We start from the raw sequence: 25777 nt of genomic DNA, 5'->3' as shown, positions 1-25777 counted from the left end.
AAAAGGATGAGAAATCCATTTTCCATCTGAAGTTATGTTTTATGATTTTGAATGAGGAGTAACAGAATATGTTGACATTTATGGCTGTTTATAGCAACGCAGTTCAACTAAATATAACAGCTGGTTTTTATTTCAACATATTTATTAATTTATTTATTTCTTATTCAGATAGGACACTGAGAACCTGAAGCGGACATAAATACAAACGGAGATCAATGAGCAGAATTCAAATCAATAACTCAGTTTTAGAATGATTGAATGTGAACCGTGTCTTTTTCCTGACGTACTTCTGTGATGGCTAGAAATGAAAAGTAGGGCCCCTCTGTCTTCTTCTCTTCTGATTTGTCTGTCTGTCTGTCTTCGTGTCCCTGGCGAGTCTCTTTTAATCATGCTGGATGTGCCAGAGGTCGGCTGCTCTGACCCACTGGCTCCAGTTCACCATAAATATTATGGAACCACGCACAGACGCCCTCGCTCGGTTTTTAATACAGTGCTGCGTCCATTAAGGGACTCGAACTATTAGCTTTCACTGGGGTATAGTGTGGGCTAATAATAATGCTGCCTTCACTGTGCTGTTAGGAAAAGTATGCACAAGTCAGGACTTCCTCATCCTCTTAGCTTTACTTTCACCCTTTGTCCGTTTTAAGTTTCTAGGCTGTGGTCAGATCTGTTTGCGTGCATGCATGTGCCTTCGCTGCCACGTGTTCATTTTTGTGTGTGCCAGCAGCACAGTGGGCCTGTGGGAGTGCTCTGTCCTCCTTTCCCACGGAATGCGTCCCATGAGCCCCCGTGGTGACGTCAGGACAGAGGTACGGGCGAATGCCCCGCTCAGAGGTCGCAGGTTCACTTCCTGTCTGTCAGGACCGAGCTGGGCAGGGTCCAGTGTGCAGGGCTGAGCTGTCCTAATGAACCCTCAGCGGTTTAACCTCCATGTCCCCGCCTCTGTCTCTGTGTCTTTCAGGCTATGTGGTTGATGCTGCAAAAGGAAGAGCCGGAGGACTTCGTCATAGCAACAGGGGAGGTGCACAGCGTCAGGGAGTTTCTGGAGAAGGCCTTCAAACACGTGGGAAAGACCATTGTGTGAGTGTACGCACAAATACACACACAAGTAATATATACTCCAATATCATTAGACACCTCCTACTCGTAGACTCTTTCCAGACTCCTCCTGTGTTTCACCTCTCATTCACCTCCCTCTTGTGTCCTGGAGGATACTGACATGCATTGAAGCCGTGTGTTGGTTTCAGGTAAAAAAAAAAAAAAAAAAAGGCAGGTGACATGTTTTGTCTGCATCAGACCTTAAAGAAACAAACCACACACGAAATAATCAGGGAACCTTTTGAACAGGTGTGGGGGGGGGGGGGGGGGGGGGAATGTGTTTCTTGCTAAGATTCGTCTCTTTCCAGGTGGGAGGGAAAGGATGAGAAGGAGGTTGGCCGTTGCCAGGAGACCGGGGTAGTACATGTGAAGGTGGACCCCAAATACTTCCGTCCTACTGAAGTGGTAAGTCTAGTATCACTGTGTTTTTTTTAAGTGTACGTGTTATTTATCTGTGTATAAGTATAATGTAGGTTCTTAACACATCAGTGCCTCCTTATTGATAAGATAAGAGAAGATAAGATGACAATTTATTGATCCCTGTGTGGAAATTTGAGTGTTACAGCGCCAAGACAAAAATGCAGTTAGATACAAAATAGAATAAACATAAGAGAAGAAGAACTATAAAAGTTACAGGAAATACAGTTTGGTGAAAAAATAACGACAGACTCCAATCAGTATTGGACCAAAAAATTTGAAAATTTTTCAAACATGTTGCACAGACAAGGAGCCACATATTGTAAGGATTGAAATGAACTAGTCCACACTGAGTATTTCAATATTAACAAGCTCATAATGGTGCAATGTAATCACTAACATCTTAAGGAACTTAGCTGCAATGTTATGTTTTTACACGTGCATTTTGTCCAACATGCTCTTCTGTTATTGCACAGGGTTTGCTTATGTTTACACCAATCAGCCACAACATTATGACCACTGACAGGAGAAGTTAATAACATTGACCATCTTGTGACAGTTCAGTGTTCTGCTGGGAAACTTTTGGACCTGGCATTCATTGGTGTGGATGTTACTTAGACATGTAGCACCCACCGAGACCAGACCAGGCACCCCCACCCCATAGCAATGACACTCCTTGATGGCAGCAGACATCCCCAGCAGGATGCAGCCTGACACAGACACACACACAAAAACACTTTAGGAACAACTAAAAAAAAAAAACATGAAGAACAGCACAAGGTGTTGACCTGGCCTCCAAATTCACTAGATCCTAAACTGATCAAGTATCTGTGGGATGATCCACAGAGGCCCCTCCCCTCAAAGGTGGGACACCCTCAGGACACCCTCAGAAGGACCATGTCCATTCTCTGATGAGTCACAACTGATTTGGAGGCTCAAGAGAGACCTTCACAATGTTAGGAATGTGGTCATAATGTTATGCCTGGTAGGTGTATGTTGCTGCTTAAACAGTGAACATAAAAATATTGTTGGAGTATGAACGGAGCTCGCTCCTCTTGCCATCACCCCTTTCTATGTGAAAAAAAAAAAAAAATCACTGTCAACGATGCAGTCGGGGCCCAAGTTGTGGACGAAGCAGACGTTTGGGGAAGCCTGTGTCATGTGTCAATCAGCCGTATTGAACGGTGCAATCCATCACTGCTTCAAAGCTGAGATTAATCCATCACATCACCAGAGGTTTTAGCTCCAATCATCACTACGAGTTACTGAACGTCATCAAGATTTACGGCCTCTTGTCGCCTCGTCTCTTTTTCCTGTGTGAACGCCATGTTAACCACAACCCTCTCCCTCCCTGTTTAATAATCTGCACAGTCATATCACCAGCTTTTCACTGTTTATTTCTTCTCAGTTAATGAGGAGTAATAAATACAGCCACTGCAGAGCTCCTCCCTTTGTTCTCTGAGAAACTTCAATCTTCGGTGGCTATACCGGATTGACAGCAGCTGTCATCATCGTGAGCGGAATGTGTTTGTGCGTCGGGCTGCACGTGACTGACATTTGTACATTTCAAAATAGGAAACACTAGAAGGTTTATTCCTCGCCTTAAGTGTCTGAATTATTGGCCAGTACTTGTAGTTTTTTATGTTTAAGCCAGCTAAATACAAGTTGATGATTGTGATTGTGATTGATTATTCATATAGCTGTATGTAATTCATGAGACAGCACACACTTCCTGTTCTATATTCTTGACCTTAACGTGAATGTCACATGTTTTCTTTGCATGTATCTGATTGCCGGTCATTGTGTCTGGGACTGAGCACTTATCAGCCTTAACGGGTGCAGTTGACAGCCTTGGGCCGCTTATTGTATGCTGTTAAACTGCTGGAAACGGGCCAGGCTGCCTCTTTTACAGTAATGTAGCCTTCATGCTGCCAGTGGATGGTGAATGGGTGCACATATCAAGCAGCCTTGAAAGGTTTAACAAGCGAAGGGGGCGTGTGTGTGCTGGATTGAGGCAGTTCTGCAGATGGCACAGTTGAGATGTTTGTGCATGTGCCCGTGTTTAGCCGTGCGTATCCAAATCACAAAATGAGTCGGCGCATTATCCTTCCCGTCGCTCGTTAGGTGTGAAGTGTCTCCGGCGTTTTGGGAGGTCCTTCTCTCATCGCTGTGGCCCAGAGGTGTTGCAGCTTTCTCCCCGGTGGACGGTATAGAGTTACCCCGGGGTGTTGTGGCCGAGATTAGCCATCAACCTCTGTGTTTAAAGCCAGGAGCACCCCTCTGCTGAGCTTTGGCCCGGCGAGATTAAAGTTGAGATCCAGTTGAGTGATGGCAGGGGATTAGTGAGGAGGCCCTGCTGACTGACTGCTGAGGGTATGGCAGCACCAGCTACACACCTGGGCCTGTATTCTTTGAGCATTCAAGGTCCTAACCCTGAATCCACACTGGAAACTACTCAAGTCGGCAAAGAAACACTGTTGGTATCTGTTTTGTGATATGATAAGACATGATAAATATGAAATGCATGAAAATATCAGACTACAAGCTGGAAATGGGTGATTTATTTTTTTTTAGTGACTGGAGGTAAACATCCACTCACACACTTAATCAGCCACAGATTTTCAAGATATGCTGAGGGAAGTCTGAACTATGTGCTATAACAGTTTTATTTGTCATTAATTAAGCAGCGTATCTAGATGATATGTTTTAAATTGTGCCGCTGATTCAGCTCTTTGGGTTTGTAGCGTATTTCACCTTGATATTTTCTTTCTCCGTATATGCTGACAAATAGTGACATCAGCATTCAAAGGTCACAACGAAACCCGTTGAGATTGCACAAGTTGCTGTAGAGGTTGCACCGTTTCCTGATTCATTATTTTATAAATGTGTGGTTTTCTGTGAGCGCTCTGCAGCCACACTGCTCTGTAATAGCGCCAAATCTAAACAGGATGTGAGTCTGATGACGTGCTATTTGGTTTTAATTATGAGGCGTGTTTCAACTGATACAGAGAATAAAAAATTCCTGCGTGGAATTGGATCATCCTAGTCAGTCCACCACTCCTCATGTATGACTATTACACTGCATAAAGCCCCGCCTAAAAGATTTGATTGGTCTGGCAGATCTTTACTGGAGCATAACCAGTTCCCGCCGCTTGTCCTCTGGAGGGTCGTAGGGGGGCTGGAGCCTGGGTCCACACCGGACAGGTCTCCAGTCTATCACAGGGCTAACACAGAGAGACAGACAACCATTCACACTCACACCTGCGGCTAATTTAGAATCACCAATGAACCTAACGAGCATGTCTTTGGACGGTGGGAGGAAGAACATGCAAACTCCACACAGAAAGGCCCCAGTCGGGGTCGCTGGATTCGAACCCAGAACCTTCTTCTCTGCGAGGCATCAGTGCTAACCACCACACAACTGTGCCGTCCGTCCAGACCAACATTCTGCCACAAAATAAAAAATAAAGAACTGCGAGCGAGGGAAGTCGGGCTGTCTTCCAGGCCAGTACTGTATGTTCCTTTTCTTAAAACACCAGATGACAGGCCACACGAGGATACAGTTGTCACAGTGAGTTATGAGATAAAGGCCTTCAAGGGATTTACTCATCCTTCAAATAAAAAGTCAGTTCTCTGTGTTTCTATTTTTTTTTATAGCAGCCCAGTCATACAGCCTAAATAACTAAATATTCATAATGAAAGCATGAGCTGTGACTTCAAATCACACATTATTCTTATTTCATGATTAATAAATAATCACAGTGACTAACTCGCTGATTGATGGTGCGATTGTTTAGGTTTTCCTTTATCTTTAAGCAATTGTTTCAGTCAATTCAGCATATTTTAAAATGCTTTAATATTCTGTAGATAAATAACCCGAAGTTCCTACTGAGAACAAAGATGGTTCATTTACAGCTTGCAATTTCTCCGCTTTGTCTCATTGTCTCTTTATTTCTATGGTCGGGCTTAGAGAGACTGAAGAGTGTTTAACCTCTGACCCCTTCAGACAGGAAGTGACTGACACTGAGCTCATATATCAGCACCGTGGCTCACCTCGAGTGGAAATACCTGTCATCGAGTGTGTGCACTGAGATTTCAGCTGACTCATGCTCTTCTGGTGTCATGTTTGCCGTTTAGGTCTAAGAGAATTGATATGTGTGTGTGTGTGTGTCTTGGACCCGTGTGCACAGAAAAGTGTGTGTGTGTGTGGCGTAGGAGGAGTTTTACCTCAGGCTGTGTGCTAATATATATGTAATTCATCATTATCCCTGTCAGTGTGTGTGTGTCTGACATGAGCTCCGGTCTCTTGGGACAGGAGCAGGCAACAAGGGAGGGGGTTCAATATGCAGGTGTGCTCCACATGTGGTGCAGTTTGTGTCTTTGTCCGTCTTTGTGCACCGTAAACCAAGTTTGTTTCGGCCGATGCGATGCGTTCCGGTAAAAACGAATAAAAGCTACCAGCATTTTCCACGGTAGTCACATACGAACGTGAAAGACGTGCGGTATGAGCTGTCAGGGTTGTTTTGATATAAACTACGTGTGAGTTTCAAACTGTTCCAACTGTCAAGGATTTACAGAGCTGTCACTCAAACTTGGCACTCTCTGGGTTTCTGAGGTTTGGCTCAGGTGAGCAGCCTCTGCTTGAGCTTTACAAAGGTATTCTTTCTCTATTATGCTCTACTGGTTACAATTAGTTCTGATTACACACAGAGTCATGGCTGCAGCCCCGTTGTTTCCTGTGTCTGGTATTCAGTTACTTTTAGACCTTGTTGAGAGATTTACTTGGCTGGAGATTATCACTGTTTATGCGTTCCTGCTTATTCTATCCACATGATTTACGATTAGAGCTGCACAAGATACTGCAGCTCCCTTTAAGTTACAGTTAATTTCAAGTCGAGGGAGCACTAAGGCAGCGGCAAAGGAAAACCTCCCCGAATGCTCATGTAGAAGGAAACAAAAAAAATAAGAAATAGGTGTGTGAAATTCAGTAGTACTGTGTAATAGATGAAGTATGTGGTGTAATCTCATGCTTGCGGGTGTGAGTGTCATGTTTGCTGCCTTCAAATGGAACTCTTGTGGCCGTATTTTTGACATGGGAAGTCGAGTGCAGGGTATGCCTGGCACGCAAGAGACAATATAAACCGACGTCACTCCCAAAGCCTCCTATAAAAAATGTCACGCATTTACGTTGATGCATCCAAAACAAGAAAAGCAATCTTTGGAAAAACAGTTTGCAGCAGAGTAATTTAAAAGGATTTTAAAAGGATAAGGACGGATGCCAAGATATTCTGCTTTGATATTCTGCTGATTAGTGATAGTATGTAGTCACACTATATATGCACTTTACTATGCAAGGGCAATGTCTTAGATTTTACTTCATTGTACCTGTCCATGCAACTCATTTTACAAATGTAAAGGGTCACCGCGTGGACAGGTTTCAGGTTCACTCCTGCAGCCCACTCCTCTCACTGTGAAAACCCAATAGTTTCAGATCACGTGCATGCAATTAATTACCAGTTCAATTTAGTTGATTGTGTTTCTGCTTTTGCTTCTGCAGTTTCAGACTGCATGGCAGTTATTGGCTTCTTCAAATACCTTGTGGTGATTCATAACCAGCTGCTGCAACTTTACTAAGTTTATTAAAAATGTGCGCACACTGTGAGTTTACAACTCACCAAGTCAGAGATTTCAGATCATTCCTTCTGCAAATTCATAAATGCACCGCAGTTGGGTTGCTGAAGTAATAACAGATGTGGTGTTTTTAAACTCGGTTTCTCTCAGTTGCATCATTTGAACCTGACCTCTTTACTGCAGATCCTAGCTGGTCTCGGTAGGAAGCCTAGACTTTTGGTGTAAACCCGGTTTGGATCCGTGTTTGTCTGCGAACAAGTGAGTGTCATGTCATGTCTACCAGCGTGTAGACGCTTATGCATGCCCGTGCTAATGCAACCTGGCTGTCATACTTCCAAGTTCATGTGTCGCCGGAGGGTAGAAACTGCTGCGGGTTGAGTGACAGCTCTGCGGTTTTTGTCCAACCTCTCAAGCAGCGCAGGAGGAGAGGAGGAGGAGGAGGAGGACTGGTGATAAATGAGAGGTTGTCTCTCAATCTGTCTTTTTGTCTCTCTGTCCCGTCAGTGAGTGCATAACTCTCCCGCTGTCATTTTCTCTGCACAGCCACTGCACTCACATCTCTGTCTAAATCTCAGTAATGCCACAGGAATCGGTCAGCGGCACAAGAATGTCCTTCCAGGCGAGATTATCCCACTTTAGGAGTATGACAAAAAGCAGACACGCTTTTCTCACCTTCCACTTACTCACTCTGCTAGAGATCAGTACAGTAAAGGCAGTAGGTAATTGCTCCCTCAAATTATTATACATATACTTATCTACAGTGGATTCAGGCCTGTTCAGTTTATGCACACCTTAATGTGCTGTACATTTAATTTACAATAGATAATTCTGTCCACAAATCTGCACCCAATAACCCACAAAACATAAACATGTAAACACTTCAAATTGAAATGATTAAGACCTTTATTCTGTACATTTAGAGGGCAAGTCTGCAGATTTGTGCGCATCTTCCCATTCTTGATGATCGATAATCTCAAGCTGCATTAGATGGGATGAAAAGCCTCCGTAAACTGCCATTTTCGGGTCTCTCCACAGTCTCTGGGGTTTACTTGGGCCACTCGACGTCAGTCAGAGACTTATTTGGTGCTGAAAGGTGAACCGTTTACCCAGTTTTAGGACACTAGCACCGTCTGTATTTGGTTGCATCCACTCGTACCTCAGTTCTGACCGGACTGTTTCTGCTGCATGATGCTGCCACCACCATGCTTCACTGTGGCAACGAGATTAGTCAGTTAGGACGGTGTTTTCCTAATATAGGGCTCAGAGTTCTACCTTGTGAGTATCATCAGACAAGAGAAACTTTCCCGCATGCTTCTTAGAGTCCTAACATGCACTTGTCAAAGTCCTAGCACAGATTTTACTGCTTTCAGTCCAACTTCTCTAACTTAAAAGCCAGATTTATGGATTGGTTTTCTGCAGAGGGCTTCTGAATCTCCTTTAGAATGGCTCTTTGGTTCAAGTATGTATTAACTTCAGTATACATTGTTTGGGAAAAGGAACTCTATTATAACAATTAAAATGAAATCAAACAAGTTCCATAGGGATCTGCCGGCTTTTGTTGCAGTAGCATGTTCCAGCATACAATCTTTCGGCACGGTGCCAAGCAGCTCCTCAGTGCCTCTTAGCAATCGATAAGATCTGTGAGTCGTCTGCATATTGACAGATTGCAAAGATTTCCATCTGCAAGATATCAGTCTGTTGGCAGCTGTAGGGTGTGATAGCCGGCGGCAACTCTGCTTCAGTTCTGAGGTGGAGCTTTATTTATTTGTTACTTATATTTAATCTTTTAAATCTTTTTTTTTGTTTGTTTGTTTGATCAGATACTTTTAGAGTTACAAAAATAAAAAGCAATAACACATGTCTACAGGCAAAAGTGGCGTTTGACAGACAGTCCCATCAAAGATATCGTGGCATGTCTGGAAATATGAGAAGATTTGATCATCGTGTGTCTTTTTGGGCTTGATAAATGACTTATTAAATTACTGCTATTTGCTTTTCTGCCTGTCGATGAATCCATTAATCATCAAAAGGTGGCATGAGTGGGAGGCTATTTATCTCTTTTGATTGACAGGAAGGATTCACCACCTGAGGTTCCCATGTATCAAGAACCCAAAATGTAAATCAGGCTTTGTTAGAGTCATGTACCAGCATTCCCTGCCGTGCAGTCATGTACTGTCAATACAAGACTGATCATCCTTTTGTTTTAGGCATACAAGTTTATTCTTGTGTGGCATAAACATGTGCGAAAAGCGGGAGTGCTACATACCATCGCCGCTGCACGGGCCTGTGTGTCAGAGTATCGACGGTGTGGTGCACACAAAGAAAGAAACAGTAAATGAGTAAAGTTTATCTGTGTGTCCATGCAACGAGAGGAAAGAAACTGATCAAATAAATCCTGCTCTTATCTTTTCTCTGACCCCGTATAATATCCTTCCGCTGCATCAGATTGCATTCTAGCTGGTTACTGGTGCAATTGTTCACTGTTTATTGGCAGCAGGTATGGCTGCCCTGAGGACCTAGCACAACAACACCGTCCAAAACACAAAAACACTCATAAAGGTTTCACATTTCTCGACTCAATGCAACTTTAAGCAAAAACGAAAGAGTCAAAGTCATTCTGACATGAAGGAATACGTGGCGAAATGTTTGTTGCATTCACACCTGTGAGATCTTCAGTTGTTGCCCTGCCTGTTTTTTGTATCCAGACTGCAGGTACCAGTCGAAAGCTCCCACATCAACCCCTAAAAATAGCCCTGTTGACATACCACACCTCGGTATCTGTCAACTGCCTGCCCATGTGAGTGCATGCGCGATGCTTCCTCCTTGCTTCGGGTGGCTGTCATTCCAGTTGTGAGACGTACGCAACGAATTCACCAGAGCCACAGTCGGTTGCATACTCTCATACGTCACCGGCCCTGTCGTCACTGGATGAGGAGCTGGAGACAATGGCTCCAGTGATCCAGAGGAATAAAGACGCTGGGCGTTGTGGTTACATTTAATGACTGTTGGCATGGGAGTCAACCCACCAGCTGACAAAGGCACACCTGACTGATCTAGCTTTAAATAATGTTTGTCATTGTCAAGCTTTAATGAGCTTTAAAAGGCAATTCCACTCTTGGATACTTTGTCACAGTTAGATATTATCACTGATCTTGAATGCATTCCTCTTCGTGATGAAATGCTGTGACCTGCCTCCACCTCTTCACTGAGTGATCTCATGATTCCCACAGAACGTCTTCTTTCTCTGAGCTCTCACATGTGGATGGAACGTACTTAACTGGCTAGAAAACAAGTATTTTTATTAAAAATCTTGATTAGAGCCGAGGGAGTTCAACGCTCCAAGCCCTGATATCCAAATACAGTTGGAAATTCTATAAAATGTAAAAATTAAAAGTGACAAACGATATTAATAGCTTCAATCAATCAGTCAATCTGCGAACAAAGGCAAAAATTCTATTACACGCCCAAAGCAGAAATATGCACGCCTTAAAAAGCATTATGAACGTCGCCTCAGTTTATCACACTGAGTTGTCACCACAATACTTACCACTTGTTTTCTTAGCAAAACAAACTCAGCCATATGATCTTTGAAGTCTGGCATTATTGCAACCACTTCACACAGGAAATGCTTTGTCCTCGATTCGCCTTTGAGTGCAAATAGTTTTCAGTGCATTTCAAATTTTCTCAGGCCAATATTTATTGTTTCAGAAAGTAAAATACCTTGTTCCAGATCCCAATTGTGCTTGTGTGGCTGACTTATTACTTTATGCATTCCTACAGGGAGGCGTCCAATCTTTTCTGATGATGACGAAAAACCTGTTGCTTTGAAAGCGAATTAGTTTTTGCTTTTAAACTTGGCTGTAGATGCACGTTGAAGCACCTTCCTTCCAGAGTACTGATATAATCACAGATTAGAAACCAGGGCATCTGGACTTGTAGTGTTTCTTAAAGACTTTCCACCACTCATCCAGGTACCGAAGAAGCTACTTGGATGAAACAGTTTCCCTTTTTTCAGCTTGTTTTTTGCGATCAACCATGACGTGGATGTCTGAGAACCTTCACAGACACGTAGACAATAAATACAGTGTCTTCTACCCCAAAACACACCCTGCTATGAAGCCAGGCATTGTTCAGATCCACATAACTTTACCTTCTAGTCAAGGTCTTTGCCGGTGCACGGCTGCACGTTGCTATACACAGTGGAAAATAACAATTTCGTATAACCCCAAGGCTTTTTAAAGCTGAATGATGTACATATTTAGCAAGTACACTCAATTCAAGGGAGTGGAAGCCCTTTTTCAAACCTTTTTTCAAGATGTCCTGATAAGAACTATGTGCATTGCATATCAGTCAAAGACATCAGATTACAGTTAATAAACAATGTGCAACAATGGACATAATGAGACTTATTTTTGGACGACGCTTCCTCGAAGGCAAGTCCCAGTGTTGCTCTCGTTGTGGGACTGGCAGTAGGAAGCTGTTGATCATGTAACAACCACTTCAGTTAAAGAAAACGTACCTGGTGTCTTTTGTAGTCGTAGACACAATGTACTTTGTGCTTAGGCCTCATTGAAGAAGCAGAGCCGGTTTGGGGTTTCATTTTACTCCATGCAGGCAGTCCAGACCTCATAAATCCGCTCCCTGGGTCCTTGTAGCGCTGTCTCCAACACAGAGAATGAGTAGTTCAGTGTCTCCGATTTAAAGAGAATGACACAAGCTCTGCTGGAGATCCCGTCAAGTCTTCCCCTCGACCCCGCCGGATCTCCGCACCAATCACTGCGTATACCATCTGATTATTCTATTACACAGTAGCATTAGCGATGGACAAACCCATCAACAAATGCAGCCATGAGATTGCAGAAACCTCACTGACGCAGCCCCTCTATGGAGGAAAAAGTCTTCATCGTAACAATGAGAAAAACAGGTACGGGCCCCGCAAACATGTGTGCCGCTAACATAATGGCTCCTGGCAGGCGGTAACTCATACGCTGTCCCTGTGCCCCAGAGAAGATTTTTAACAGTTGGCTCAGTTTGTCGAGTAATAGCTGCTACTTTATGAAGCCTGAAATATGGGGACTATTTCGGCTTCCCGATATTAGGTCCTGATTCTCCTCAGGTGTCCAGTTGAGAGGCCTTTCAAATAAAAAGAGGCTCTTGAATCTTTCAGCTGTTTGATAGTTTACTAGTTCAAGGAAAGTTTTCATTCTTGTGGCTGCCACTATTTTAGCATTTTAATCAAACGTTTGAATTGTAGAGATTAGCTGCCAAATAATGATCAAATAAAGCAGAACTCTGTTTCCTAAAAGTCTGATTTAAATTACCTGTGCTCTGCGTTCCAGCGCTTGAAACGTATCTAGCAAGGAAACTACTGGATACGGTATTGTAATGAGCCAAACGTCAAAAGTTACACCACCCTAATGAATAAACCAGAAGTCTTTTACTTTTCTTTCGGAGCTGTCACAAAATCCATCAGTCAGAGTCAGTGACCTGACAAGAAAATGGCCCCGCTAAATATGTTGAACTGGATTCACAGATCTGATTTCACCCAGGCCGAGGCGCTGAGGTATTCACCTTCATTTGTCAGTTATCGTTCAGTTAAATATGGTTTTGGACATTCTGGCCCTGTCTGGTCGGCAGGGATAGGGAGGAATGAGCGGCTATTATTATCCTGCTTTACGTCTCTGGCAGCGTAGCGGTGTCAGTCAGAGGCCGGCGGTGGCAGCCAGGGGGCCGCTCGGGCCCGCTGGCTCTCCGAGGTGCTTCATCTCGGGACCGAGGCAGCGAGACCTCTAACTGAACCGCAGCCATTTGGATGGAGAATCGCTGAGGCAGCAAGCTCGGGCCTTTTTTCACAGGGTGGAGTTCCCATGCTGTAGTGCAGGTCTTAAAACAAGAGGAGGTGGCGGTCGGCGGCGAGCCAGTTTATGACTTTATTATCATGCAAACATCGTCCCCGCGCTCCGATTCACACATCATGGCCAATTATTTCTTTTTACTCCACACTTGTTTCTCGGCAGCAGTAGTTAGCGCCGACATCTGTGATCAATTTGTGCGATTTATGTGCCAGAAATTAGCCTGTGTTTTAAAAGCAGCATGTGTCTGTGTTTCACCCTGTCATACTGGGTGTTGGCAAATAGACTGAGCTCTAGGATTCTTCAGATTCCTCTCGCTAGAAGCCAGTGATAAGGGGAAATGAGAGGTAAGGAAAGGCCTTAGTGTTCTGACAGCAGTTTGCCTAGTTGATGGATTGAGGTGAATGTTTGAACACCAGACAGACATAAAGAAGCAAATGGCTTTTATGAGCAGCGTGATTTATCCGTTGAACAAGCTTTGTCGAGCTCAGCCGGCTGAATTTATGGCACTTGACACACGAAACGGGCTATCAGGGCAAGAGTTTGGATGTTTGGCAGAGGCCCACAGTACTTTCACACAAAGGAAGCATGAAATATTAGCATTATTTTAAAAGGTTTCCGTATATTAGGGAGGAATTGGGTGTTCTTTTCCAAGATGGTTCACAGTAAAGCCATTGAGTGTCTGGAAAGATCGCTGACAGCCGGGCTCTCTGCTGCTCTGGACGGAAAATGATAGAGAACGATAAAAAGACAAGGTTGCAGAAGTGGCTGCACGTTTTCGCTCGTAGTTGAAAGTTGTCGGTGACTGTTTCAGCTTTTCAGCCTGGTCCCATGAATATATGCATATTTAAATATTAGTTTTAGTGAACCGAACCTAAAAAATGTAAGAATACTTAAGAATACCAATATTTCTGTACTGTAGAACATCTGGCTGCATTTGCATCTGCAAATTTTCTGTAATTCTTTTAATATTCTTGTGTCCTTTGGTGTTTTGCAACTTTAGAAATAAAATATGAACAAATGCACGCGCATAATTGAAATAGAGGTAGGAAAAAAAAAACTGTTTTATTAATCTAAAGGTGTTTGCTGCCATTGAGGATGTCAGTCATCGACTGGTTGTTGAAGACATTATATCCCGAGACTTACAGTTTACAAATGAGCTCTTGAAATTTAAATCTGCATTAAGAGAGTATACAGCTGAAATTGTATTACTACGGTCACCCCAAAATAGGTTTTTCAGTCTGTGAAAACATATTAAAAGTCATAGCATCAGTGCATTCATTGTCCAGCATTAAAATTATTAAAATAATGTCTTAATATTCCTGTTAACCAATGATGGAGCTGCAAAAGACAAAGTTGTTTTCAGTTTTTTTATTTTGTCCATTCAGTCTCTGATCCAGGGAGGTGCCTAAATGCAAAGGGAGGGGGGACTGATCTGTGGTAACCGTGGTAACAGCAGCTTCCCTCTACCGTTGGACAGCATGTTCGTCACCGCTGCGCTCGCATTTCCATAGACCCGCTTATCTGACGGTCCCGTCTTTGCTTCCTCTCTGACTTCACCGAGCCGTCCTCTGTGAAGCGAGTCCTAAATAAGCATCGAAATATATTTTCGGGGTTTTGTGTTTGCACGGAAGTGTGTGAGAAAATTATCACCTGTCAAGCTCCAGTCGCGTTAAGCTCTGTCTCCCGTGTCTGATTGAAAGACAAACTGCAATTAAAAAGGATTATGCTCTTGAGAAACCACAACACGATCAGAAGCAGATTTTGTGTTCAGTCAGGGTGCTCCCATGCTCCGCTCACCAAAGCTCACATGTCGGGATTGGGTGCGGTTATCTTTGCTTTAGAGGCTATGATTTAAGGCGCTGCTCTGCTGTCAGCCATGTGTATATCATGCTAAGTGGCTCGTTTGACTCTTGTTTTCTTGTGATCGGCCACATGAGTGGAGCAGTTGGGTGGAAGAAGAGGAAGCCACTTGTTGAAAAATAATTTTCTTCCTCATCCATTTATTCTCGTGTCAAGATTCCATTCAGTGATACCTCAAGTGCATTTCAGCTTAGAAAAACAGAGGCATGTTTGATCAGTCGAATGAGAATCGACTGTTTGTTTCTACAAAGCCAGATCTCCAGTGGACCATGCAAGAGAAATTTTAGCTCGGAGACCAAATTTCTCTTTCCAAAAAATCTTTGTTGGCTTCAAATATTATTAGGTTCTCGATATCCACAGACCTTGGGCGTTTTATCAACAAGATATATTGCACCGCAAGCATTATTTATTCTACTGTCAGGATCATGTTCGGGTCCATCCAAGTCAAGGAAGTCCTCTTGCTGTCAGTCAGCCACTGCAGGAACATGATTAAATGTGAGATAAGGTTTTGCTTTTGTTTCCACTGATCTCTGTGTTCTTTGGTGAGAAATCTTGGCTCGAGATGAATACAGGTTTCAGGTACTTTTACGGCTTGGCAGCAACATCGATTGCTCTCGATACAGTATGTTCAAAAAACTTGTATGCTACAATATACAAAGCATGACTGGATGCTCCAGTTGCTGACATGTATACGTGCATCTAGGGTAAATATTAAGAAATTATAAGGACAATAGTGCGTATGTTGATCTTTTTACCTCATCTTTAGTCTAAAGAAGTGGTTTGTCAAAAATAAATTGGGATCTTCAGGTGTTAAGAAGCTCCAGGTCACGGTCTAAGTTCATGCAGCTTAAAAGGCAAAGCATTACTTTGACTTCTGGACTCATAATAGTCTGAATAATTCTCTCTGTTTTTCAGTATTGCAGCAGAGGGGTTGGTTTTCCTCGCAGGAGGTCATCCAAGGCTCGGTGTTACCTCGCAGTAACCCGATCCCCTGCAGACTTTAACCGTCTGTGACACAGATAACACCATCACAGTGACACAAAGAGGCCAGCAGTGTTTTAAACATGTTTCTTAACCATGTCCAGTTCTTTGTATGAGTCGTCCCTGAGAACAGAGGACTGTCTGTCAAAGTGGGGGAAGCTAAAAACGGGTGTGTGTGGGAGGAGATGGAGGGTTTCCGATGGATACCACTCCCTCGCCACGCGTGAACTGATGTCAATTTAGGTGACAGGAGCCTCTAACCCCTGGGAAAGAATCTGTAAGGGGGGAAAAAGGGACGAGGAGAGCTGAAAAATGGGATTGACCCTTAACCCTCGGAGTCGGTAATGTGATCCTGGTATCTCTATTGTGCAGGGAGGGAGATGGGGAGGAGGTCACCAGGGGAAAGGGAAGGTAGCAACCACGCCGCACTGCTGATTAGAACTTCCTGTGGTCAGCCACAGCGCTGCAGCTCGAGGAGACACAAAAAGCACACACATACACTCAGAGCCAGATTTCAGACCAACAGAAACACAGAAATACATGTAAGCTCTGCACTTTTAGACGCTGCAGGAAGAATCACAGCACAACTCATGTTATTCTGGGCTTGCCTGCAAAAAAATATACCCTCCTACAAACCAGCCAAATGTTGTGTAATCTGGAGACATGTGCAAATATTGCACAAACTACAACAAAGACTAAAAATACTTGATCTCAGAGCTGAAACTCAACAACCAAAAACATTTGATCCTTTTTGCTCTTAAAGGACTTGCGCCAAATTGACGCACAACGTTTCTCATAACGCTTATTTGAATTTGGAATCGTCATTGCAGTTAAGGGAGTTTCTTCTGGCACCTGGGTGTTTTGGCTCAGGTGCACTGAGCACTCAGTTGCTTAAAATACAACTCTCTCTTTTAGCAGTTTCAGGAAGCAAGTGACATTTTCCTGTAACCAGCACAGCAACTGTCTTCAAGTCTAACTCGGTTTTAAATCTTTAGCTGTGTGGTTTCTGTAAAGATAATGTAATATTGTGCATTTAGCCATAAATAAAAAACTAAGACATCATTAGATTATTTTGATACTAAACAGGTCCACCAGATTTCAACCTTCTCTGTGGCATTGTTTCTATAATCTTCTCCAATGTCACCAGATTTATCTCCATCCAGTGTTGCATTCATTTTTCACCAAGATCTTGTATTGATGATGGGAGAGTCTGACCACTGCACAAAGCCTTCTCCAGCACATCCCAAAGATTCTCAATGGGGTTAAGGTCTGGACTCTGTGGTGGCCAATCCATGTGTGAAAATGATGTCTCATGCTCCCTGAACCACTCTTTCACAATCTGAGCCCCATGAATCCTGACATTGTCATCTTGGAATATGATCCATTGATGGAATAACCTGGTCATTCAGTATATTCAGGTAGTCAGCTGACCTCATTCTTTGGACACATAATGTTGCTGAACCTAGACCTGAGCAACTGCAGCAACCCCAGATCATAGCACTGCCCCCACAGGCTTGTACAGTAGACACTAGGCATGATGGGTGCATCACTTCATCTGTCTCTCTTCTCACCCTGATGGTTCTCCACTATCCTTCCAGTTTTTAATAATGCCTTGGACAGTTCTTAACCCAGTTTTAGTAGTTGCTACAATCTCCTTAGATGTTTTCTCTGCTTGATGCATGCCAATGATTTGACCCTTCTCAAACAGACTAACATCTTTTCCACGACCACAGGAGGTGGACTTTTTTTTTTGGCCAGGCAGTGTATATTGAAGTCATACTCTGCAGGCAGGTTGTATCATCACATCTGAGCTGCTCTGATCAAATCAGTCAGAGACGTAAATCTGGTAGATAAGATGACGGAAATAAATCGCTGCCTTTGTTCTTTGACTCTCTGCCACTCGTTAGTTGTCATCTCCACAGCGTCTATAATTTAAAGAGTTTATTTTAAGTATTGACCTTTATTGTTTTAGTCCAATTAGATTTCAAGAAAATATGAAAATGAGGAGGAGCTTATCTGCAGAGAACAGTCATTTTAAAAGAGCGCAGGGCGTCACTGATATCAGCCGTCCAAAAGCATGCAAAACAGCCCGGGACTGTTGCGTCACCGCTAACGTATAAGGATTTGAATACTGTCAGGGGAGGAGAGGATGATTTATTTCTTTGGAGGTACGTCTCTCCTCTTTCCGTCTTCCCCAGCTCTACAAAAATGTCCATAATCCTCATGAACTCCAGTTTTCCTGTTGTTGATAGCGATGAGAAGTAGAAGCGAGGGAGGCTTAACTTGTTTGTGTTGCAATTTGGCCTGCAGTGAAAACGCTCCTGACACTCTTGGGAAATGATGGATATGTGCACCAAACGTCAAATTTGTCTAGAAAAGATGAAATATCGCTTTATTGTCCTATTTATTGTTTAAAGTGTTTTGGCTCAAAACTAGAGAAAGCTGTCTGATAAATACAACCGTGTGTCAGCACAGCGGCTTGTGTTCATTTCTCTAATATCTCACATGAAGCTGTGTGTGTGTGTGGGTGTGGGTGTGGGTGTGTGTGTGTGTGTGTGTGTTTTCTTGCATGCTAATACACCCGATGTTCTCACTCTTCTAGTAGGAAGCAACTCAATCAACTTTTACTAGTCTGAGTGGAGAGGTCGGGCTCTCGGGGGCAGAAACTTGGCTCTGCAGTGATTTATTGTTTAATTGAGCTGACTCGTTAAAGTTAGCTGTAATTGATGCCATAAAAAAAAAAAAAAAGACTGGCCGTCAGCCAAACTCTGGGTTGTGTAACGCCACAGGTTTAGCATGCAAACCGACATACCTGAGGATATTGGACTACTCCAAACGCTTTTCTTTTTTTTCTAATCGCTTCTTTTTGTCTCGGTGCAGAAGGTGCTGAAACTGGGAAAGAGGAGTGCAGGGCTTTTAACCCCCGAGCACAAGCTTTAGTCTGCTCCAACTAGAAAAAGAAAGAGAGATTGTGGATTGTGTGTGTGTCAGAGAGAAAGAGAGAGAGAGTGTGTGTCTGGCAGTTTGGTATTTCCTGAAGGAGTTTCCTCCTACCGTCAGAGCGGAACCACCCTGGGCCCCTCAGCAGTCCAACCCACAGACTGACCCGGTACTGATCCCAGAGAGGGAGAAAGAGAGCGAAAGAGAGAGAGAGAGTGAAACATGGCAGCAGTGTTGAGCCCCAGTGGATGTGAAGGTGTACAAATATAAAGAAGCATTGATAAAGTTGGTGGCAAACAGAGAGGTAGGCTGTTATTAACGCAGGAACGCTTGGTCCCGCCAAGCCAAGGCAGTGTCTCCAGTTCTGCTGCAGGCTGTAGGCAGCTATCCAACGGACTGAGAGTCTTTCAGTTTCCGTGTCACCCGTATTTGAATACTGTGCTGTTACAGTATGTGCACTGTGACGTCTGTGGCTTGATGGATAGGTGTATCCTCAGCACCTTACAGTAATTTGTTGGCCCCAGAGATAGCGAGGGAGCACCGGAGGACCGCGGGCCAGGATTCCTGCGCTATCAGCAGGCCTTTACTCGGCCAACGGCCTGACGAGAGAAACCTGCCAGATGAGGAGGAAAGACAGAGAGTGGGGGATAAGGTGGGGCGGTTGCAGTGCTGTTGACAGGGTGAGGGAGAGAAGGGTGAGTTATGTCAGCTTGTGTCTTTGCCCCTTAGTCCCAGCTGGACCTGATTAACCGAAAGTCCTCCGCTGGGCAGCTACGGGGGAACATGGCCGCCGGACTGTAAGATGCACTGAGGCGTCTCAGGAGAGGAGGGGAGAATCTGGGAAGGGTTTCAGACCTCAGCAGGGTGGGCTTGGACCTGAGCTTCTGCTGTTCCAGCTTTTGTATAAATGGAAATTGAGCCTCAGGCTGTGATGTGAAGATTAGAGCGAAAAAGACATAAAGTATAACGGGAATTTTATAACCTGTACCTTTCTCACACATATTATTATATAAATTTAGGGAGACATAAATAATATACACCGATCAGGCATAACATTATGACCACCTTCCTAATATTGTGTAGGTCTCCCTTGTGGTGACTCATCAGAGAATGGACATGGGCCTTCTGAGGGTGTCCTGTGGTGTCTGGCAACAGAACGTTGTTATTGGGGGGCCTTTGAGGGGAGGGGCCTCTGTGGATCATCCCACAGATACTTGATCAGTTTGGGATCTAGTGAATTTGGAGGCCAGGTCAACACCTTGTACTGTTCTTCATGTTTTGTTTTGTTTTAGTTGTTCCTAAAGTGTTTTTGTGTGTGTGTCTGTGTCAGGCTGCATCCTGCTGGGGATGGCTGCTGCCATCAAGGAGTGTCATTGCTATGGGGTGGGGGTGCCTGGTCTGGTCTAGGTGGGTGCTACATGTCTAAGTAACATCCACACCAATGAATGCCAGGTCCAGAAGTTTCCCAGCAGAACATTGTCAATTGTCAAAAGATGGTCGATGTTATTTACTTCACATGTCTGTGGTCATAATGTTATGGCTGATAAGTGTATATTCACAGTAAGTGTGATACATGTTAGACTCACATCTCACTGACTGTCCGACATGAAATTAGACTGGTTGATGCTACAATGCTTTGCAGGTTTATCATTACTGATGTGTTTGTTCTGTATTTACTGACTTGATTTGATTCAATATCAATTTATTTAGTTAGTTTTAAGACAATTTTACTTGATACTAAAACTCTGGTGTCGTTGGTTCCAGAGATTTGTGGCATTTCAATATTTTACCTCTAGTTTCTCATCTTGCATTCGGTTTTGCTTTCGCAAGGCTCATCTTTGTCGTCATACTTCTTAAATCCAATCTCCGCCAAGTGAGTACTACTAACCCAGTGAATACGGTCCATTCCCAGTGATGTCAAACACAGCAGCCCCTCAGGTGTCTGTTGTCTATATTGTTATCAGCGACAGAAGCAAAAAAAAAAAACTAAACTAAACAAAACAGGAGCCTCACAAAGAGTCTCAGAATCACAGGAAAGGCTGGAAGGAAGGAAAGGAGGAAAGTGAGGGAGAGATGGAGGTGCAGCACTGGCACGGAGCGAGTCGCTGAGATTTTTAATGTGTCTCTGAGTTTGTGTGTGTGTATGTGTATGTGTCCCATAGAGCGAGAGTGTGTTTATAAATCACAGAGTCAGGCAGTGTGTGTCTTGCAGGGCCGGTGTTTCCTGCAGTGTAATCTGAGTCTCTGGTGGAATGTGTGAACCACATCCGACTCCACTCCACTCGAGCCTCCGACTCACTCAATATCCCACTGTAAACAACACGGGCTTTGCCAAGGTTTCTGAGACAGGACAGGTAGCGTCACTACACCTTCCCCCACCCCCAGCACACACACACAAAAAAAAAATAACAAGAGCACAGGAAATGCTTCAAAATAAAAGCACATTGTGGTCCTGTAGTCGGCAAAAGCTGGACCTGGAAAGTGATATCAAAGTGGGGCTTTCATTCATTCTGCTTTCTGCAGTGAACCTCAACTTTGGGGACTTTTTCTACAATGTGTAGGTGTGTGTGTGTGTGCTTGTGAGCTCGGTGTGTGCTTGTGAGGTTTAGACTAAGAGGTTAATTGTAGTGTGACCTCCCTAATGTCTTTCCCTGGCTTGTTATCTTGATTGGGTAATTAATTCTGGGGCTGCTTTCTTCAGTCGCCCCACTATTCACACACTCATATGTCACACACTCATATGTCACACACACACACACACACATATGTCACACACACATATGTCACACACACATACATACACACACTCACACTCGCTATTTCGAACCCTCCTGAACTCAAGAGCCTCCACATTCCTGTAACCCTAAGGCTCCTCTGTTGCATTACTTTTCCTTTCTCCCTTTTCTCTCCCCTCCCTCTCTCTCTCTCTCTCTCTCTCCCTCTCTCACTTTTGCTCAATTTATTATTTCTCTTTCTCATTCACTCATTCTCCGAGCATGCTCATCTGTCATTATTTTGCACTCCCATCCACCACCTCCCTCCTCACTGCTGCTCTCGACCCCAGAGTCACATGTCTTACTTCAGTTAAAGTTGCAGCTCCAAAAAAAAAAAAGTTAAAATGCTACGTTCCCAGAAAATGTCCTGCTGACAGTTTAGTACAGTTTGGGTTTTTTTTTACTCTTGTTGCTCCGGACATTATTTCTCACTGTAGCATGATAATTGCTGAGATGTTGAAACGGAGAAACGGAGGAGCAGTTAATGCTCAGTCCAACCAGACTGTCTAAATTCTACTTAAAGGTAATCTAATGACCTATTAGCGAGAAGGATGGCCAGAGCAACAGAATTAAAACCCCAGTTTTAAAGGAAGATATATTAAATGCAAGTATATATTACAACTTAAACAACTTACAGAGATTGGATGAATATCATATGAACATCATATGGCACAAAAACACATGAAATTAGACTGATTCATGCTAGTGCTTAGTTTGTATTCATGCATTTAAAAATAGTTGAAGCCAGAGCTCGGTGTCACTACTGATTAATAGTTATTTCACTTAGAGATATTTCAGCTTCCAGACAGTTTAGCTTCAAAGTAAAACTAGGGTTGCCGTTGGTTCCAGAGATTTGTGGCATTCCCAGGATATTTTTACCTCCAGGTTCCCATCTTGCACATGGCTTTGCTTTTGCGAGACCTTTCTCTGTTGCCATCCTCTTTTAAATCCAGTCTCAGGGTTGCAGCTTCTGTCATGTTTTGGATGACTCTCACACCTGGACTCGTCTCGTTGCAAGATTTGTCATGCGAAGCCATTCTGAAAAAGACCTCAGAGAGTTATCTAACGAGTAATTTATCGCATCGTATTTATGGATAACTGATTGATCTGAATCAATACCAGATCTTTCAAATCAAGATCCTTTTCAGTTTTTTTTTAATCCCTGCTCTACTTGAAGTCAATTATAAAGACACTTTCTTGAGTATTTGATTTGAAGTTGACCCGGAGATCGATTCCTATGCAGTTTACTATTTATATTTTATGCTGCTTGAGGTCATAAGGAGGATTTGAGATGAGTCAAACTGAAGGACGTACATTCCAGTGTACGCATCCAAACTTAAGTGGATGAGATAGTCTCCAACTGACAAGTATGGGTTTTTTTTTTGGTTTTTTTTATTAGTTTATTAGTTTTAGATTTAGATTAGATTAGAAAGTCTTTATTGTCCCAATTTGGGCAATTTCATTTGCAAACAGCAGTCAACAGCCAAATTCAGACCATAAACGGTAAAGTACGATAGATAGAAACATAGATATAAATAATCAGTGTCATCAGGTGAGTTATCATGACCATATATGTAGCCTACAGTGCAAGGACACGGCTGAAGCTTCTTTAGAAACACTACCACTAAGGGAACAAGTGATCTGAGATATCTGCTTGATTTGGCCCTCTTAGGGAAGGCACAGAGCTCTGGACGTCACGTGACTTTTTTTGTTGACACCGCCATATTTGCAGGAAAACTCTGAGGAAAAATTAACGGCACCAGCGCTGATTTTTCCTCAGAGTTTTTCCGTGAGAGTTTACTTTCACTTTAAACAGATAGGAGCTGACCAGTACAAGGCAAAACCTGACAGATTATATATCACAGACCCTTATCATGCCCCAGGTGGGTTTTTTTTCCAGCATTGAAACAGCTGGCACGGACAACGTTCCTGACCTGCAGTATCTGGATATATATGTATATATAACTACCTCATTAACTGTCCTTGGTCTTACTCTGTAGAGTCACTGAAAGCATACATTGAAGAACTACAATAACAAGTAACTGTTTAATCCCGAATTTGTTTCTCATTGTCAGTAGCTCGGTTTCCTACCAATATGGCGGGGTTGTGATTCCCGGCGCAGGGTGACGTCACCTACCTGGAGCTCTATACCTCTTTCCAGACAGCAAAAGGCTAAACTCAGCATACAGAGGGTGATGTGGGACGGGCAAAGATGACCTTTTCTCCTCTGAATGGCTCTTGCTTGATAAACATTTTCACGCTGCTGCAGGCTAGTGTCAGTGTTGTTGTTTTTTTGACAAAGTTTGACAACACTCCCCAGACAATTTTTATTATTGATGCTAAGTTTCCTGTACCAGCAAATCACTGCAAAAGTTTGACTCAATAAAGGATAAATAAAAGTGTTGTTTGATAGGTTAATTTATAACAGTGAAATTTTAATCTTTAAATTTTGCATAAAAGACCTCAGTGTTTATATTGTCAATTAAAAGTATAGTAAAGCTGTTTAGTATTTCTCTCTGAATATTAAATAAAATGAAGTATTATTAAGTCAGCAATCTACTTTAATTTGACTAAGGAGCTGTAGGTACGTTTCACCGCTCCTCCTCCCTGGATTTCGGAGCATGCTCAGTCTGCGTTAGAGAGCGGCCACATCCTCTGAGTGGCAGACATCTCTCTGTTTTCCTCCCCAGCTTATCACTCTATCACCAGCCAGCAGACATAGAAAGAGAGAGTTAGAGAAGGAGTGATTCTCTCTCTCTCTCTCTCTCTCTCTCTCTCTCTCTCTCTCTCTCTCTCTCTCTCTCTCTCTCTCTCTCTCTCTCTCTCTCTCTCTCTCTCTCTCTCTCAAGTTTGACTCTCCCTGTTTGGGCACGATGAGAATGGCAGATTATTGGTGCTGATAAGATGAGGAATGCTGCTCAGAAAGGAAACGCCGTCTAAGAGGAGATGTGGCCTATAGAATACTGTTCCCCTGTCCGCCCCAGATGTCATCCAACACCCCGCCCCCCCCCCCTTCCCAACACCACCACTGGCCTTTTCCTCTCCTTCTGTCTCCCTCCGTGCCATAGTGGCAGGATAGAAGGGAGAAGGGACTGAAATGCGTTGACCCAAAGCCGATGGGCATGCCCATTCAAGCCTCCCTCTTTCTCCTGCTTGCCCTCCTTTTACCTCTCGCTGTCTATTCCTGTTGTTTTTCCTTAATATTCGTTCAGTAACATTAAATTCAGGAGCGTGTGAGTATCAGTGAACCCTTTTCACTGGAACAACTTTCCACTGAAAAATAGTTCTGAGGGATAACATTTGCTGATATGTGTGTGAATCATCCACAGACGCCAGAAGACTTGTTTCTGCAAAGAGATATTAGAGGGGAATTTTAGTTTTGTCGCTATATTGTGTTAAGATAGATAAAGGATTAAAAAAATATTGATTATATTTTGGGATAAATGGCTTGTTAAAAAGGTTGTTTTGCCATTTTTTTAGACAAATACGTGCTTGTTTGAATTATAAATTAAATTGAAATGAAATTATCCATGTTTCAGGCACAGTTGCTTACTTGGTGCATATGGTTGGGCTTACATATCGTTTTGTTAGATCTGAATCTGGAATTAAAGGTGCTTCTTGAGTTTTAACTCTCTAATTATGATGCCTTCAACTTTAAAGAAAGTTTGCAAAAGTCTAGCTTGCAAGAACCTTTATTTTCTTACCGCCAAATGAATCTAATCTGAATTGCTGTGAACATGCCATGCGACTAGTCATTTTTAAACATGCCTCTCAACATGGGAGTGGAAAAATATTCTATGCATTAATGTGTGTTATTATAACTGCAATAATTGCAAAACAATGATTAGAATATTCTCCAGAATAACTTCAGAAGTGCTGCATGTTCTGGTGCAGCGGTTAGAACGCTGTCGCCACTCAGCAAGAAGGTTCTGGTGTTTGAACCTTTCTGTTCTTTGCATGTTCTCCATGAGTCTTTGTGGGTTTTCTTTTCCCACAGTTCATGGACGTGCTTCTTAGGCGTATTGGTGATTCTAAATTGGCTGTGACTGTGAATGGTTGTCAGACCTAGCATTAACATCCATCTTGTCGAATCCAATCACAAGTGTCAACTTTTACGTACAGCTCAGGACGCATTTGAGTGATCTGATCTCAGACCACATTTGGAGGTGGTCCTTTGGTAGTGTGAACATACAGTAAGTCCTGGGTCACACTCTGTGTTGC

At 43.2% G+C, this 25777-nt stretch overlaps 1 protein-coding gene across 1 annotated transcript in view; it reads left to right on the top strand.

Moving 5' to 3' along the window:
- The window catches only part of gmds (GDP-mannose 4,6-dehydratase), a 182553-nt gene that overhangs the window by 142503 nt on the left and 14273 nt on the right, over positions 1–25777 (top strand). The window contains exons 8-9 of the mRNA XM_084547979.1: positions 962–1080; positions 1407–1503. Coding sequence (XP_084404105.1) covers positions 962–1080; positions 1407–1503 — 216 coding nt within the window. The remainder of the gene's footprint in view (positions 1–961; positions 1081–1406; positions 1504–25777) is intronic.

Source organism: Chelon labrosus (assembly GCF_963514085.1).
Source record: "Chelon labrosus genome assembly, chromosome: 7".
In the NCBI taxonomy this organism is placed as follows: Eukaryota; Metazoa; Chordata; class Actinopteri; order Mugiliformes; family Mugilidae; genus Chelon; species Chelon labrosus.
The sequence above is the reverse complement of the archived record's forward strand: the minus strand, read 5'-3'. Positions and strand labels throughout refer to the sequence as shown.